A 16416-nucleotide genomic window follows, 5' to 3' on the forward strand; every position below is an offset into this window, starting at 1 on the left:
GAATTGGTGACCTGGCACTGGCCTGGCTCCGTTCCTTCTTGGAGGACCGCCCCCAGAGAGTACAGCTTGGGGAGAGTCTTTCGGCCCCGTGGAGTTTCAATTGTGGGGTTCCACAGGGGTCGATTATCTCCCCAATGCTGTTCAACATCTATATGAGGCCACTGGGTGGGGTCATCAGGGGGTGTGGAGCATCGTGTCATCATATTTCCCCCACTCTGGCTGCATTGCATTGGCTGCCCATCTGCTTCCGCATCGACTTCAAAGTGTTGATGCTTACATACAAAGCCCTAAACGGTTTAGGGCCTCAATACCTGGCGGAACGCCTACTCCCACCAAGATCTACCCGTGTCACTCGTGCGAGCCAGGAGGTGAGGCTGAGGAGCCTAATGCCGAGGGAGGCCCGGAAGGAAAAGACAAGAAATCGGGCCTTCTCGGCGGTGGCTCCTCGCTTCTGGAACAACCGACCTCCTGAGATTCGTCTGGCTCCCTCGCTGGGTACCTTTAAAAATCAACTTAAAACATGGATGTTTCAGCAGGCCTTCCCTCCAGTCATGGATAATGTTTCAGGAAAATTTCTAAATATCATTCAACCAAAAACAAAATAAAACAAACAAAAAAGCAGAGTAGGACAAATTCCAGTGGGCTGGTATGTTAATTACAGTTGCTACTAATTGATGGCCTATCTTAAGCCTTCTTCCTTACAGGAGTTAGTGGGAAATTACATGCATTGCCCTTTAATTAAACACACCTATTCATTACCTGCCCTGCACCGGTTAGGCAAACTATGTCTACAATTTGGCTTGAGAAAAAGCATGGATTCTCCCCCCACCCCACCCCAGGGTGAAAAAGAAGAGAGAAGAGTGTCAATAGCCTTCCTGCACCTTAATGTATTGCAGCACCAGCTTTTATAAGAACGAACAAGAAATACTGGTTGGGTCTTCTTCCCAGTTATCTGTCCCAACTTTCACACATTCGCTTCTGTAGCATGAAGTAATCTAGGCTTTTAGAAAAAGTTTCTGCCAACATAGCTATATGGAAAAGCCCACTTAATATGTGCACCCATTTTGGCAATTTCATTTGGCACTACTCATTTATGAAGTAAATTCCCTGGGCCCCTATATTCTGACAAAGTCTGAAAGATCCCAAGTATGCAGATCAAACTGCCTTCTGAATATAAAGAACTATCCCTTAATCCTGGGTATTATATTGGGATGAGTGTAGGCTTTAGTAGTTTTTTTTTTAAAAAGACCCGGTTTGTTGGTTTCATTTGAGGCCTGATGCCATGTTTTCCTCTGAGGTCAGTGTGGTGGCTATATGTTTTCTTTTGTGCCTCAGCACGTGCTTTTTCATGGAAAACACAAGAAGAATTTGTATAATGCAGCCTGCTGTTGACCAATCAATTTTATATAATGTGTGCATGCAAAAAATGTGACGACAACAATAAAGTTGGCTAGGACTGAATTGGTACCGTGTCTCCCCCCCCCCAAAAAGACAGGGTCTTATATTAATTTTTGCTCCAAAAATGCATTAGGGCTTATTTTCAGTGGATGTTTTTTTTTTCATGTACAACAATCTATGTTTATTCAAATACATTCAGGTCATCTTCTTCTGGTTACTGCACAATGGTGGAGGGTGGGGTTTCACTTAACTGGGGCTTATTTTCAAGTTAAAGTCTTATTTTAGTATACATTCTTAGAAACCTTTATTGGCATTATATGATACAAGGGAGTACATAGCACAGTTACATTCCAGTTCCAGGTAAAGGGAGGGGCAGGCAAGGGGTTGTAGTAGGTTAGGTTCAGGAAAATTTATGAGGGTTTGGGGTGGGGGGTCGTCTTCATAACAGTGAGGAGGAACTCAGCTACTTGACTGGTAATAGAAGTCGAGAAATCGTCTTATTTTTGGGGAAACAGGGCATTCATGTGTGAGTCCTAACTTGATTGTTCTCTAAGAACTGCCTCAGAGGGCCACGTCTTGTTAAGATGCCACTTGCTGAGTGAACTAACAAGTCCAATCAACTCCTTGGATTCCCAAAAAGCTTCAATTAATTTGGTCAAAATATACCCTTCTAATATCACAAGGGCAGATAAATGCCAAAAGTACATACCAAATTTATTCTGTTTATGCAAGAACAATTATTAATATCTGGCCATGTTTCCTGGTGGTTAAAATGGAGATTTAACACTGAAAAAATATAAAATCAACACTTCCAAGCTAAATCCTAATCTACTGGCCCACCAATCATTTATATAGAAAAAAATTGATATAAATCAATTTTATGAAGAAAACTCACTCCAAGTATTACAAAGGCATTTCTGTAGGATGCTATGAAAGCAGGGGGCTTTCACACAGGAAAGAGCAAGGGTGAAAAGACAAAAAGAATTGACAGCAGAAATACAGGAACTCATAACAGCATAAAAATTCAAGAGGTAAAAAGTTGGATGCAGAATTAACTAGGGGAGAAAAAAAGCAAAACTAAAGATATATGACCTGGACACAATCCAAACATCTCCGTTTTTCTTTAAAAGGTAGTTATATGAACAAGAATAAATGTGGACAGAAATCCTAATAAGGCATGTGCTCAATTAGTGCTAAGTGGCATCAACTGGCATGAATTAGGGAGGAAAAATTGCTCTGTCTGGATGAGCCATATGGCCAAAATCCTCTTGTGTAGCTTCACAAATTATGCAATTTTTGGAGAGAAATTCCCCTAACATGAGCAATAATCATAGACAGTATCAGTTGCTTGCCAAGTCACACAGCTCCATATACAACTGATAATGTCCAAAGTGATTTTTTATCTTGGGATAATTCTTCTCTAAAAGTTACGCCATTTGTGATAGCAAAAAGATTTGGGCCTGGGTTTATCTGGTGAAAACAGAAAAGTATAATACAAAGAATCATCACTCACATTAGGGGAGAGAATATATTGGAAAGTAAAATACACTGCTTGCTGTGGATGGTCTCCAGTCCAAAAGCCAAAGGTGATGCCCTTAAAAACCAAAGATGATGAAGTTTGCTTTCTCGAATGTGATTTTAATTTCCCTTACTTGTGCTTTTGATGACCTAAGGTGGCATAACTTAATTATTCTCATATTCTGCACATTAATTAGGTACTGCTTCACTTAAGCCTACCTATTCCAATAAGAGTGATCCTCCTTATACTCTCTTTCTCTCTTTGGTCTTGATGGAAGGTACAGGGCCAATTCTGAATTTTGCTGCCAGTCACTTTAGGGCTGTGGTGGGTTTCCAAGAGATGTTATGAACATTTCTGTTGTTGTTATACCACTCTCACCAGTTCTTCTTGTGTTCTTATCCCCTCCTTTCCAGGCATGGACATTTATTAAATATAGCAGCTCTTCTACCAGCATAGCCATGTCATATCTGTGATCACTTGCGCACAGAATTGCTTAGGTCCAAGAGGTAAAGTTAAACAGTAGGCACTGAAAATATCTCACTTGTTGTTGGAATTGCCTTTATGCAATTGTAGTGATACAAAGAACATCTTGCAATAACACCACTAAGATCAAAGAGTCCAAACATGTAAGGTGTGTCACATCAAAGTTAAGGGTGTGGCCACTGAGAAAACAATGCATTTTAATCAAGCAGAAATGAAAAGGAAGCTACTCTGCACAGATTGTGGTTCTATGAACTTCTCTTTAGAGAGTTGATGAGACTGGTGTGCTAACAAAAGAAATAGTCAAATTCCTAAAAAATACAATAAACATTGTTCCAAAACCTCGATAATATAGTATAGAGAAATAAGGGTAAATTAGGTATTGTAGGGGTAATACCTGAATATATTATGGGTACAATTGTTTATTGTTATTATGGGTACAATTTAGTTGTTAAGTCGTGTCCGACTCTTCGTGACCCCATGGGTACAATACAGTATGTATAATGAGCAATATGGGAACAATGTACTATCCAAAATCTGCTTCAGATCCTTCAGCACACCGTCTATTCCTTCCAGTTTCTCATCTATCTAAATTGTTTGACCCAGAATGTTGCCTCTTTACTGCCACACAATGCCATCCATTTCTCTGCATGCTGTCCTTCCATGAGTGAGTCTCTTTTGTCACTATTCATCTTACCCATGACTTTTCAGCCTCACACGCCTGACATCACAATCTGCATGTTTGCCATTGGCTGCAGCACATACTCATTGGGACAGGAGAGATGTAAGAGGATGATGGAAAGCCCCTACTGCCTTTTTCTATAACCACGGCAGCCGGAGGTAGAAACCAAAGCTTTCACAGGTATGGAGAGCCATTGACGTTGCGCCCATGATGTACATAGCACACACTCTCTTCTTCTGAAATACTAACAGGAACACTGAACTCACAGAAGGAAAAGCCAAACATTAAGTCAGAACAAGCCAAAGCCTAATTCTACAGAGATGCCAATGGAGAAAAGTGGGATGCAGAAAAAGGTCCCAGAACACAGAGGTCAGGATCAGCAGGCAGTCAAACTTTCCGGGGTTTTATAAATATATTGTTTCAAGCTGCAAATCAAAATAGCATTTCAGTGATGAATTATTGTAGATAACCAATCTGGATAACAGCATATACCCACAAAAGCATGATTTTAGTATTCTAACAGCTGTACCCTGCATACATTTACATGGAAGAAAGCCTCGCTGAATTCAGCTATAAGTGAACGTAGAACCAATGTGTTAGTATTCCTAGGACCCTCTTGTATTGGCAGGGATTTAGGTCATCTTGCTTCTCTGAAAAGATCAAAGCATTTCTTTAGTTAGGTCCCCCCAGAGCCATTAAATAATTGAGAATAAAGATATATACATTGTGTAGATACAACCTATTACACTGCACCGTCAAAAATATAGCAATCCCAAATCTGAAAGAGCAAGCACATGTGGTATAGAGGAGAAGGGCATATCACCATAATCAACAATTAACAACATGCTATCAAGTTGATTCAAACTCAGGGTGACCTTTTGCAGGCATTTCTTAGAATAGTGTAGTCAGAAGTGGTTTTCTAGTCCCTTCATCTGCAGTGTTCTAGGACCATATAGCTTGCCCAAGACCAGACAGGCTGGCTTTTCTGCTACAAGGCACAAGGGGGAATTGAACTTCTGGCTTCTGGCTCTAGCCTTCATGTACCTTAGCTCAAATGGGGTTTGACAACATTTGTATTGGGCACCCACAGGGGAGGGTGTTTTGATGTTGGTACAATCTCGCAGGCAGCATCAGTCAGGATTTTCTGAGGACCAGGATGAGTGGTTGGAAATTGTTGTCCATGTTCTTGGTCTCATCAGGTTCTCTCCTGCTTTACAGCTTGCCTCTGCTCAAGAATGAACAGCACCATGGTCAATTACTACCAAGTACTAGACATCCCACAAACTGCCTCCTCAGATGACATTAAAAAAGTGTAAGTGGCCCTCTTTCAGAGCTCCATTTTCCACTACGGTATATTCTACCAAAAACGAGAAAGTGATGTCAGTATGCCTACTAGCCTGGTGCCCTTCAGAAGTCTTGGACTCACTAGCTATGGAAGTTATCATCCAGGACATCTGGAGGGTCCTCGGTTGGGCAGGCTGAGCATTCTTTGCTGTTCCCAAATACACTTTGAGGGGAATGAGAGAAGCGCAAACAGTTAATCTTTACATTTCTTCCTATTGTAGGGATGGTGGACTTGAAATTCCAAGATATGTTGCATTACTGATTAACAACAAATAGGAAACAACATGCATATGTGATGCTATCTTGTAATGATTTTTTTTTAAAAAGCATGTTTTCTTGCCCACTTTGTGCTCATGGAATTGTCCTCAGAATTAAAACTTTGGCTTCAGGCAATGGCTTGGCCTCAGAGGTTTAGTGATTCCCAGAAGCACTTGGGATTAGATGCCTCTTCTCTCACTCCTCTATTGTGTTGGATCTCAGTGTTGGTACTGGATATGTGAGACCAATCTCTTCTGAACTGGCACTGTGAGGTGATAATTTAACTCATCCTTTCCTTATCTGTTGTCCTTCAGATGCATTGGACTATGCTGGCTGAGGACGATGGAACTGCAGTCCGACATATTAGAGGGGATCATGAGGTTGGGGAAGTCCTACACTCAGGTCTCTCTCTTCTCTCTCTCTCTCTCTCGGGATATTTTAGGTACAGGCAACATGCCCTGAAATGGCACCCAGATAAAAACCCAGAGAACAAGGAATATGCTGAGAAAAAATTCAAGGAAATAGCAGAAGCTTATGAAGTGCTGTCGGACAGTAAGAGATCAGAACTCTCTTTCCATTTCCCCATTGCCAGAGGTCCGTGGGGTTTTCTATCTCTCAAGTGCTCCCTGTCTGCTTCTGTATGTCCTCTGGCTCGCCTTTTCATAGAAGTGTTTCCCTGCAGTATGCACCTGCCTTTCAAGGCATGGTTGCCTCCTGGCTGTCATTTTGGACAGATCAGGGAATCAAAGCTTAGCATGATTACAACCCACTTCCCCCTCCCTCAATATATATTATTCTGCAACCAGTCCCCTTTTCTCTTGAGACGACCTCTCTGACTTATTGTTGGGCTTCCTACTTTCTGATTCTTAGTAATGGAAAGACTAGAGAACTAGCTCAAAAGTACATGGAAGTTCCATGTTCTGTTCTCTGCTTTGCCACCATCAGTGACATGTGGTGCATCAGTGCCAGAACAAGAGAACCAGATGTCTAAGCAGTACTACAGATCTTCTGCTGGTTTATAGTAAAAGCCAAACAAGCTTAAAGATGGAATAGATGTTGCTCCCACTCCTTCTTTTCTTTCAGGTTATAAGCGTGACCTTTATGACCTGTATGGGCTTGAGGGGCTTATGAGCCTGAGCACAGGTAAGTGACCTGCTCAAGGTGATTCAGTAGTTAAGTGGTGAACACAGACATCCTTGTGTAAGTGGGTTGATTAACAGACAGAGCATGACCAAAAGAAAGCCTTTATCCCTCTTCAAGGTGCAGAAAATAGAATGGAGCCTCCTGGCGGATTTTCACCCTTTCAATTATTGTTTACTAATGGAACTGTTAACTAAAAATGATCAAACATTGTATTTTTTTGCATTTTCAGTTCCCTGTGATCATTACTTCCTGTTTGTTCACTTATCCATACACCCAAACAAGCATATCCTTAGCTTCCAACAGTGGCATCCGTGTATCTAATGACATTGACCATAGTCCACAAAAACATATGCCAAAAACTTATGCCATTGTTAGTTGTTGGTAGTCTTTGTTCTTATTATTGATGATAGTGATTATGATGATGACATGCCCTTGATGTGTTTTCCCCTTGCAAGGGCCTGGGCTTTATCAGAGCTTAAATGGAACACCTGACCTTATGTTCACCTTTCGAGATGCGGATGAGGTCTTCAGAGAAGCTTTTGAAGGACAAGATCCCTTCACTGAAAACCTGGGTAAGGAGAACAGTGCAAGGAGAACTAGATGCAGAAAAACATGACACTCCCTTGTTGGGCTGTGCCGCCAACTCAGTACTGCCTACTTGGGTTGGCAGCTGCTTTCCAAGGTCTCTTCCGTCTGCCCCGCTGCCACAGATCTTTTGCTTATCTGGAGATGCTAGAGGCTGAATCTAGCATCCTCTACCACCATCTTTACTTGTTTTCACATGTTTCTCCCTTGCTATTTTCCTTAAAAAGAGGGTGTAAAGCAGAATGTGCAACAACAACAACAACAACAACAACAACCTTTTTGGCATACAGCTTCTACGGCCAATTGCCATGCTGGCCTGGGGATTCTGGATGTTGCAATCCAAAAAAATAACACGTTCATACTCTGATCCAAATCTGCTAACCCCCTTCTTTTAACACCCAGTACCTTCTACAAATAGAAGAATGGCTAGGAGTTGTCAAATAACTTGCTGGATCTAGTTCAGAAGATAATTAATAAGGATTCAGACATCAGCGGAAATCCTGCTGCACAACTTTACGCTGCGTAAGGCTGATGTTATCATAAGCCTCTGTCTTTTCTTCCAGATTAATTATTCCTGATATCTCCTTATCTGAAGGCTTCAAGGCTTCTTTGTTATCCCTTTAGTTCTGCAGAAGCCTTTGGGAGCCACAGGACTAGGGAGGGGGAGTCTTTAATGTCTGAAAATCACTGCTGCCAGTCCCAGTCCTGCTGCTAGTCCTGATGGCAACCATTTTTAGACATTAAAATGTTCTTCTCATCCTTTGTCCCACAAAGTCTTCCCCAGGATGACAAGGGATCCTAAGCAAGCCTTGGAACCTTTGTTTTAGGGGCAGGGTATTTGACCCTTAATTTGCAATAAAATAAAATAAAATAAAAATTTTAAAAGACCATTGTTTATGACCAAATCAGCATTGCATGGTCTAAAGTTGTGTAACAGGATAGCTGCCAAAGTGTTATAATTGAAAAGAAGACATAACATCCATATTGGCTCCTACAGTTTGGACGTTGTTGTTCAAGAAAATAACTTTTCTCCAGCTTTGGTCTAGGCTTTCCAAGTTACTACAAGAAATGGGGTTGTAATGACTTGTGACTTCTAATGGACCAAGCAAATGGGAGAGGAGACAGCCAACCATATCCACTACCTTTGGTTCATGGCATGGTCTTTGACTCATCTTCCTTCTGCGATTTCTCCAGAAGAAAGACGATGCCATTTCTATCGTTGCTTTACTAATGGTGGAAGGGAAAGGAGGCATAAGGACTGGGGTGGGTGAGAAACAGGTCTAATAACTTTGTGATATAGTGGTGAGGATGATGCTTTCTCATATAAGTGTGGAAGAGTAACACAGGAATGGGATTTTCAGGACATTCCCCCCCCCCCGGAAAATGTAATGTTGATTCTTTTCCTAACTTAATATAGCAATCCAAACAAAGAGTTCATTTCTACTGTTCAACATTTTGTACTAAATGAAAAATGTATAATATCAACAATAATTCAAATTTTTTGGTATCGACAAATATTTGAAATCAGTGGATATTATGGATAACTTATAACAAAACAATCATTTTATATTAAAATGTAGTTATTATGGTTAGGATTGTCAGGTTGCAATAGAGAGCACAAAAATTGGAACGGAGGGAGATGGATTATATAGTACGTAGCAGTTCTCCTAGTGAGAGGATGAGAGCCTGGGCTTTTTCCACCAGAGAAATTGTGGGAACTGGAGTCCAAAGAAATAACTTTTCCAAGTTCTAATGAGCTCAGCATTCCTCTGAGGCCATGCATAGTAAAGGAAAGATTGGTACAGTACGACCCTCTTATCCACAGGACCAGTATCCGGTGATTCACTTATCCACAGTCTAAAATATTAAAAAATATTAAAAGAAGAAAATTCAGAAGAAGAAAAAACTATTTCGGCATGTATTACCATAACTGAGACCTGACTATGAATAATTTTCAATGAATAATACATAGCATGGTCTCTCTCGCCCACTTGTGGCCCGTTTTGCTAATACATGCAAAAACATTTTTTCCTAGTTTTTCCCTTCTACCATGCGAGTGAGTGAGTGAGTTTGCTATTATCCATGGTTTTCAGTATCCATGGTGGATTTGGAATCACTCCCCAGTGGATATAGGGATCCTACTGGAATGGAAATTGTCTTATGATTTTCTACCAAGATTTGGCAGGACATAAAGATCCCATGGAACACAAAATCACAATGCTGAATGCTATTGTCAGTGACCTACAAACAGGGGCAGCGCAAGCTCACCTGCTGGAAAGGAAGCAGAATGTTGCCTCTCCCATTGCTACCATCCTGCTTTGCACCCTACAACATTGCTGACACATGAGCCAGCACGGCCAGTGAATTGCTACATGTCCCAGATTCAGCAAAGGAGTCATCCAACCCACCTCTCCATTCAAGACACTTGCCGCACACCCTGCTGCCAGAGAAGGAAAAGATGGGGAGGTGGGATCCAACTTTACCTAGAGCCAGTCAAGTCGGACTTAAGTTTGTACCCGTGACTCGACTTGAACTCCCCCCTCCGTCACATGGACTCATCTTGCAACTAGTAAACCGCCCACCCTCCCTTTTTTCTCGAGAATAAAAGCTTGTTTTTAAGAAAGTCTTGGTTTGGGGGCTTGGAACTCGGTTCCAAAGACTCAAAGAGGGACTTGGGGCTTGGTACCAAAGACTTGGATTTGGATGCAAAACTTGCCAACAGCCCTGAATAAGAGCAATTTGGGCTGTTTCTATCTACATTTACAATGGTCTGTCTGCTACCACAGGCAAGAGAGGATTTCTTTATCCTCTCCTTTGATTGTGTGGACAGGAGATTGGACAGCAAGCACCAGGCCTGCCTGGATTTATATTTCTCTCCAACATGCTTAATTGTGTCCCATCACCTTTTGTTGGAGTGATGCATCTTCCAAAGAATCTTCTCCCTCTGTGCTGGAACACAGCAACCAGAATCCTATAGGTTAGTTACCTCAGCATAACTCCAAAGGCACAAATTGCAGTGGAGAATTAGCATTAGTTGACAAAGAGCTACTTGTAGCTCTCATCATGCATCAATCATGCATCTGGCAGATGGTGAGTGATACAAGTAGTGACTTATCAATCAGCAGCAATTGCCACTGCATTTACAGCAGTCTAACCAGGAGGATCCTGACCAATTTAGTTTTAGACTTGTATTGCAAGCCTGGAATTAATCTCATAAAGTCCACTGCATTAAGCAACCAAACCCAATTAGTACATAGCTTATGATATGTATTCTGAGATCACTAATTAGAGCCAGATTTATCAGCCTTATCTTTACATTACAGAAGAAACATCTCCTGTTGCAGATCTACGAGAAGGACTGTCCCAGTGGATCATACCGGGGGAGAGCACCTACTCATACTATTCCTATACCTCTCCAACCCAGACAGGTAACAATGGACATTCGCCCATGCCTTGCAGCTTTGAACAGCCATAGCAGTTGAGTGGGGACTCTCCCTTTCAATCACTGCAAGTGATTTTTGCAAATGGCTGTTGTGGCTTTTTTGGGCTCTTTGGCCATGTTCTGAAGGTCGTTCTTCCTGACGTGTCACCGGTCTCTGTGGCCGGCATCTTCAGAGGACTGGAGTAGGAACTCTGTCCATGCTCTTTGCATGGACAGAGGTCTGTCCTCTGAAGATGCCGGCCACAGAGACTGGTGACACGTCAGGAAAAAGAACCTTCAGAACACGGCCAAAGAGCCTGAAAAACCCACAACAACCATCAGATCCTAGCCATTAAAGCCTTCAAGAATACATCGATTTTTGCAGACTTTGCCAAAATCTCTATTCCGTGTTTCCTCAAACCCTCTTCCACTGCTGGCTCCTGCTTTTTCCCACCTCTAAAATATTGTTTTTATTCTGTCTTTTTTAATGTTTGAGGAGTCTGATTAGACAACAAGGCTGCCCTGATTTAAATCACTGTTGGCATTCACAGAGATCGTTGAACTGACAAGGTACTTCATAGTTGGAATTCTCAATTGGATCACAAATTGCCCCTCCTCCTCTTTTGTTAATACCACCCTCCTCCCCACCTCTTTAAAAAAATTGGCAAATGACATGGCTCTGAATTGATATATCAACCTGTGAAACTGCACTGCTTGTCCAACATAGTCATATACAGTACTGGAAAAGGATAATGAAATGAGCGACAAGAACTCTTTTGAAGGGAACATCTCTGCTGTACCAGTATGTAGTGTTTGGTGTGTTTTGGCATGCAGTTTCACAAGCATTGTATCAATTTGTTATTTGTCCCTCTCCCCCAAAACAGTCACCTCACTGTCAACATCACCCTAGAATACACCCACCACTACCCCTTTGAACTGATATGTGATGACATGTAAATTGGTGGGGGAAAAGGTTTAGAGCAGAATCGCTACCAAAACACCCCCCTCAAAAAAACCAACACTTATTTTATTGGATTTTATTTATTTATTGTCACTAGCTCCTGACAAAAAGCAATTGATGCCCAAGAAAAAGATAGCAGGCTTATTCACAATTAGCTGTAAGTCACTGCAGTCAATGAATTTAACCTTGCCAATTCTGACACAAACTGCAGTGTAGTCGTACCCTGCCACTCAAAGTTTGGGAAGCAGTATTTCATCCGTCTGGGATTATTGGGGTTGCAACAGTTACATTCCCAAGAACAAGGGTGTTGTCATATGCCTTTCCCCTTGCAATCTAGATTTCTTCACTACTTTTGGACCTGGCGCTGAACTGGGAATCGGCTTCAATTCCATCTCTACATCGACAAAATACATTAACGGCAAGAGGATAACCACCAGGAGGTCAGGTATTCTGAAGGGCTTGGTGACACTGAACCCAGCCTGACCTATCATAAACAGATGAAACAGCATCCCTTTGTTTTTGCAAAAGCAGAGTTAACTCATTAAAGAAGACCAGCCAATAAAGAAGGGAGAGCAGAGGTGGTAGGGAAGAGAGCTCCTTGATACACTGCCAAACCATGATTTGATAGTATTTTGAAACTAGTGTGAATCCTCTTGTGTCTTCCATATTTTATCAATCATCCTTGTAACCAATGCAAACAAAAGATGCCCGAAAGATTTTTTTAGCTTTAAATCTATTGAACCACTTTTACATAAAGGAATTCTTCCAAATGTTTAACCCTAAACTAATTCCTTCCAATTTAAGACCATTATTTCTTGTCTATTTTCACTCCACATCCTTATCCAGCACACTCCATGACTGGGAATATCCTTTTTGTACAATGTGAATATTCTCAGTTCCTGTAACTTCTTCTTTTCTTACAGTTTGTGTATGAATCTTAATGGGAGCAGGATTTCTTTTCATCCTTGGTGTTTAAAATGAACCACAATACTGCCCATGAGGGATTATAATTGCTAGGGAGTTACTGGAGCTGTAGTTCAATGTATAGTGCCACACAAGATTGTGGAAGTTTGGTCCAGCAGGAGGAATTTCTGGAAGAAGTCACCAAGAACTCTGTGCGCATGGGCCAGGCAGGGGACATGTGCTTGGAATGCTGTGTGGCAAAGGCTTAGTTGCTCCTACAGCTGGAGAAACCATCTGGCTTCTTTTGCAGAATTCTGGAGCATGGGCAGGAGAGGCTAGAAATTGATGAGAATGGAGAGCTCAAAGTGGCAGAAGAGCATGGTAAGAAACTGACAATAGAGAAGGGTACGTATTTGTAAAAAGGAAGATGTTCATTCCAGAAAGGCTCTTCATATAAGTACTACATGATTAGAGTAGATTAAGAGTTCACTATAGACTGGCTGATTCTTGGATAAACTGTCTGTCCCATCTTATTGTCCACTGAAAGCCATGCAAAGTTAGACCAGCAATGGAAATATTTTATTTTACTTATTGGGTCATGATTGTCCATGGGGTAAGAAAATAATGACCCCAGATTACTCTTTTTCCGAGCACTAGGCTGTTCTACACTCTCATTTGTGTACCAAGCCATCTGCTGGGGGCTTTTCAGGGCAAAACTCAGGCTCCCTGCAAGCTGCCATGGGGATAGGTGGGGATGGAAGGGGGTGGGTGGGTGTAGATTATGTCTTTCTTTGTTCTTCTTTCCTCCTTTGCTTGTCCTCTCCAGATTTCACCAACAACTTGAAGGCCAGTTTGGAACACGTCAAGCAGGAGCAACCTGAGGTCCTGAGTTCTGCAACTGACATCCGGGCTCTGCCGCGGCCACAAAGTGTTGGGCCTGCTTTGGCCTCCTGCCCTGAGAACAAAGAGAAGGAATTGCACCGGGCTATGGCCTACAGCTTATCTGAGATGGAGAATGTGGGGCAGAACCCAGCCATCTCCCATGGCTCCAAGAAGAGACGAGGCAGCCTGCGGCAGATGCGGAAAAGGCTGCCAGGAGCCAGCGAGGAAGCACTGGCTGCCCCCTGGATCATCCAAAGAAGAAGTCCAGGCGCAGGGGATAACACAAAGGAGAAGGAAGACAAGCCACCAGAAGATGACAAGGTGGGAAGGAGCAAAGGAGAACACAAGAACCAGCCTACGCTTAGCCCTGAGGAGAATGACGCTGCCCTTAGAGACATGCGGTATGTCTTTCCTGACATCATTCCATCCCGCAGAGAGAGGGATTCCATCTTCTGTGCTATTCTCTGAGGCCCAGAATCCAAGAGGAGAGCAACCTCTTCCCAATAAAGGTTACCACCTGGCAGTTAAGTCTCCACATTTGTATTATTTCTTAGGAACGCCAGCCCAAGGGTTTGTCCTACTCAATGCTGGGAGCTGCATGAACTGCCCAAGCTCAGTGGTGGCCGCTGTACCCTAGTGTGCATGATTTTTCTGCATGATTTTTACAGGGACCGACTTTTTCTGGGTGCAGATATTTGGTGGCCTGTCCCCATGCCTTGTGAAAAGTACCTTGGAAAGGGCATGAAGTCAAACCATTCAAAGGGCAGAGAAATTTGATGCAACAGTGGTTTCCTGGATCAAGAGACTAACCTGCCCCCTCCCCAATTCTATTCTGTCACCCTAGTCCAAGTGGCAACATGGGGAGCCAAAGTTGCTCTGTAACTATCAACAGAAATATTGCTTAGTGGGGACGGGGGAAACATGTGTCCCTCCAGATGCAGTCAGACTGCAATTCCCATAACCATCACAGCCAAGTTATAAGGGGTCAGAGGAGCTGCAGTGCAGTAACATTTGTGGATGAGTTATGCATTCTAGTTCATGCACTAAGAATAACAGGAGCTGGGAAGAACCAAAAGTCTATCTAGTTGAATTACGTTAATGTGCAGTTCCCATTGTATCACAAGCAGTAGCTAAAGTTGCCAAATGTAAAACAGGAGAAAGCTTCTCAATCTTCAGGAGATGTGCAGAAGAAGAGATATAAGCCAAACTTATGAGAATTCTCTCTTTTCGACATAACTATTAAAAGATCAGGGGACCTGTCCTCTTTTGCAGCTGGCCACCCTAACATCAGAATCAGAGTACTGGAGTATTGGACTAGGACTCGCAAGACCTGAGTTGAAATGGAAACTCAGTGGGTGATGGCAAAAGTCCACCACTCCTTGAGCACCTCATGTACCTTGACAACTCTATGAGGATCACTGTAAATCAGAAGTGACTTGACACCCATAACAGCAAACTCTAACACCACACAGAACAAACAGTTCCAGGCAAAGCCCCTTGTAAGGGAATCTATCTGTACACTAGACTCTAGAAATGCCAGGTTCTGCAGACTTTGAAAGGGCTTCTGTAAACAAATTCACTGCATTGTTCCAACAGGATGGAGAAATTCATCAGGTAAAGCTTATCTTGTTACTGCAACAGTATGTTGTGGCAAATCTATTTATTCTTAGAGATACAGAAGACTTCTTCAAATCTGATCTTGCAGTCCTATGTAATAGCTCCTCTTTATTCTGGACTTTCAGGAATTGCCAGGTTTCGTGTCTTTAGTTTGTCCCAGAAAAAGTCTCTATGTTGTGTTGCTTCCATCTATTAGAGATGAGTAATGCCTTGTGGGGAGAATGGTACCAAGGTCTATCATAGCTGTCGGAAGCTCTGCAAAAGCTAGTTTTGCCACTCCTCAAACTCTGGTACTCATTCTCAGAGAAGCAGAGAATGCTCAGAGCCACCAGCAGTCCAGCCCATGTTTTGAGGCTTCTTTTTGGTGCACTAAAGGCCTGGTGCCTGGACTAAGTATTGCATATACTGTACAGTACATTTTGCCTATCCAGTACAAACAGTAATTTTAGCTACAGTAATTACTTTGGCACATTGTTGCTAATTGCTTGCACTAAGAACCACATGATGCCAAGGAAATTGCTTAAGTAGTACAGTACCTGACTTATAATTCACACAAGGTTTTCAATTATTTCTCTTATTAAACACACATAAACAGAAGTCCCCTCCCCAGCTGCTCTATTTTTCTGAGGTTCCACCTCTCCAGCTTTTTACCATTGGATTCCAGCTGGGCCATACTCCGACTAAACTCCTATACCCACACATTAGGCTTTTATGTTCTTCCAAGAGTTGCCAATCCTGTTAGCCTAGATTTACCGTCTGTCCTGAGTCGTAGCCTTCTTTGGTACCTGAGATTTTAGCATTGCTCTCAGCATCAGTGCCATATAGCTTTAGTGGGTTGGAGTACCTGAATGTAGAACGGGAAATTCAAATCCCTCTGTGCCTGCTGGAAGAAGTGCCAGCTGATAGGGTTATGTGCCCTGACACCTGTGCCACGGTCGTCATGCTGCACACTCCCAAGGCACCACCAGGAGGGATTGGTCAATCACTGTTATAGTAGAAAACCTTGGGAGTGTTGCTGTCAGTTGGAATTGATTTTATGACATATCATTATCAGCAGTAAGGCCTCCACATTCTGAGTCACTTGCAGCTACTTTCTACCACCCTATCTATTCGAAAGTTTAATGTTGCGTTTTGTGCTTTTGCTGCTATCCACCACCAGTTTCCAACCACCTCTGATATTACAGTATTTTTATTTATCCTGACTCCCTTTGTTTTCTTTCACA

At 42.4% G+C, this 16416-nt stretch overlaps 1 protein-coding gene across 1 annotated transcript; it reads left to right on the forward strand.

Moving 5' to 3' along the window:
- The first annotated feature begins 4877 nt into the window (after positions 1–4877).
- Positions 4878–14970, forward strand: LOC110078175 (dnaJ homolog subfamily B member 2). Its single transcript, XM_072985334.2, has 8 exons — positions 4878–5391; positions 6124–6233; positions 6765–6824; positions 7280–7396; positions 10733–10837; positions 12129–12231; positions 13005–13075; positions 13473–14970. Exons 1-8 carry the CDS (start codon positions 5315–5317, stop codon positions 14042–14044), a joined length of 1215 nt encoding a protein of 404 aa, XP_072841435.2. The 5' UTR covers positions 4878–5314; the 3' UTR covers positions 14045–14970.
- The last annotated feature ends 1446 nt before the right edge of the window (positions 14971–16416 follow it).

Source organism: Pogona vitticeps, chromosome 1 (assembly GCF_051106095.1).
Source record: "Pogona vitticeps strain Pit_001003342236 chromosome 1, PviZW2.1, whole genome shotgun sequence".
Taxonomy (NCBI): Eukaryota; Metazoa; Chordata; class Lepidosauria; order Squamata; family Agamidae; genus Pogona; species Pogona vitticeps.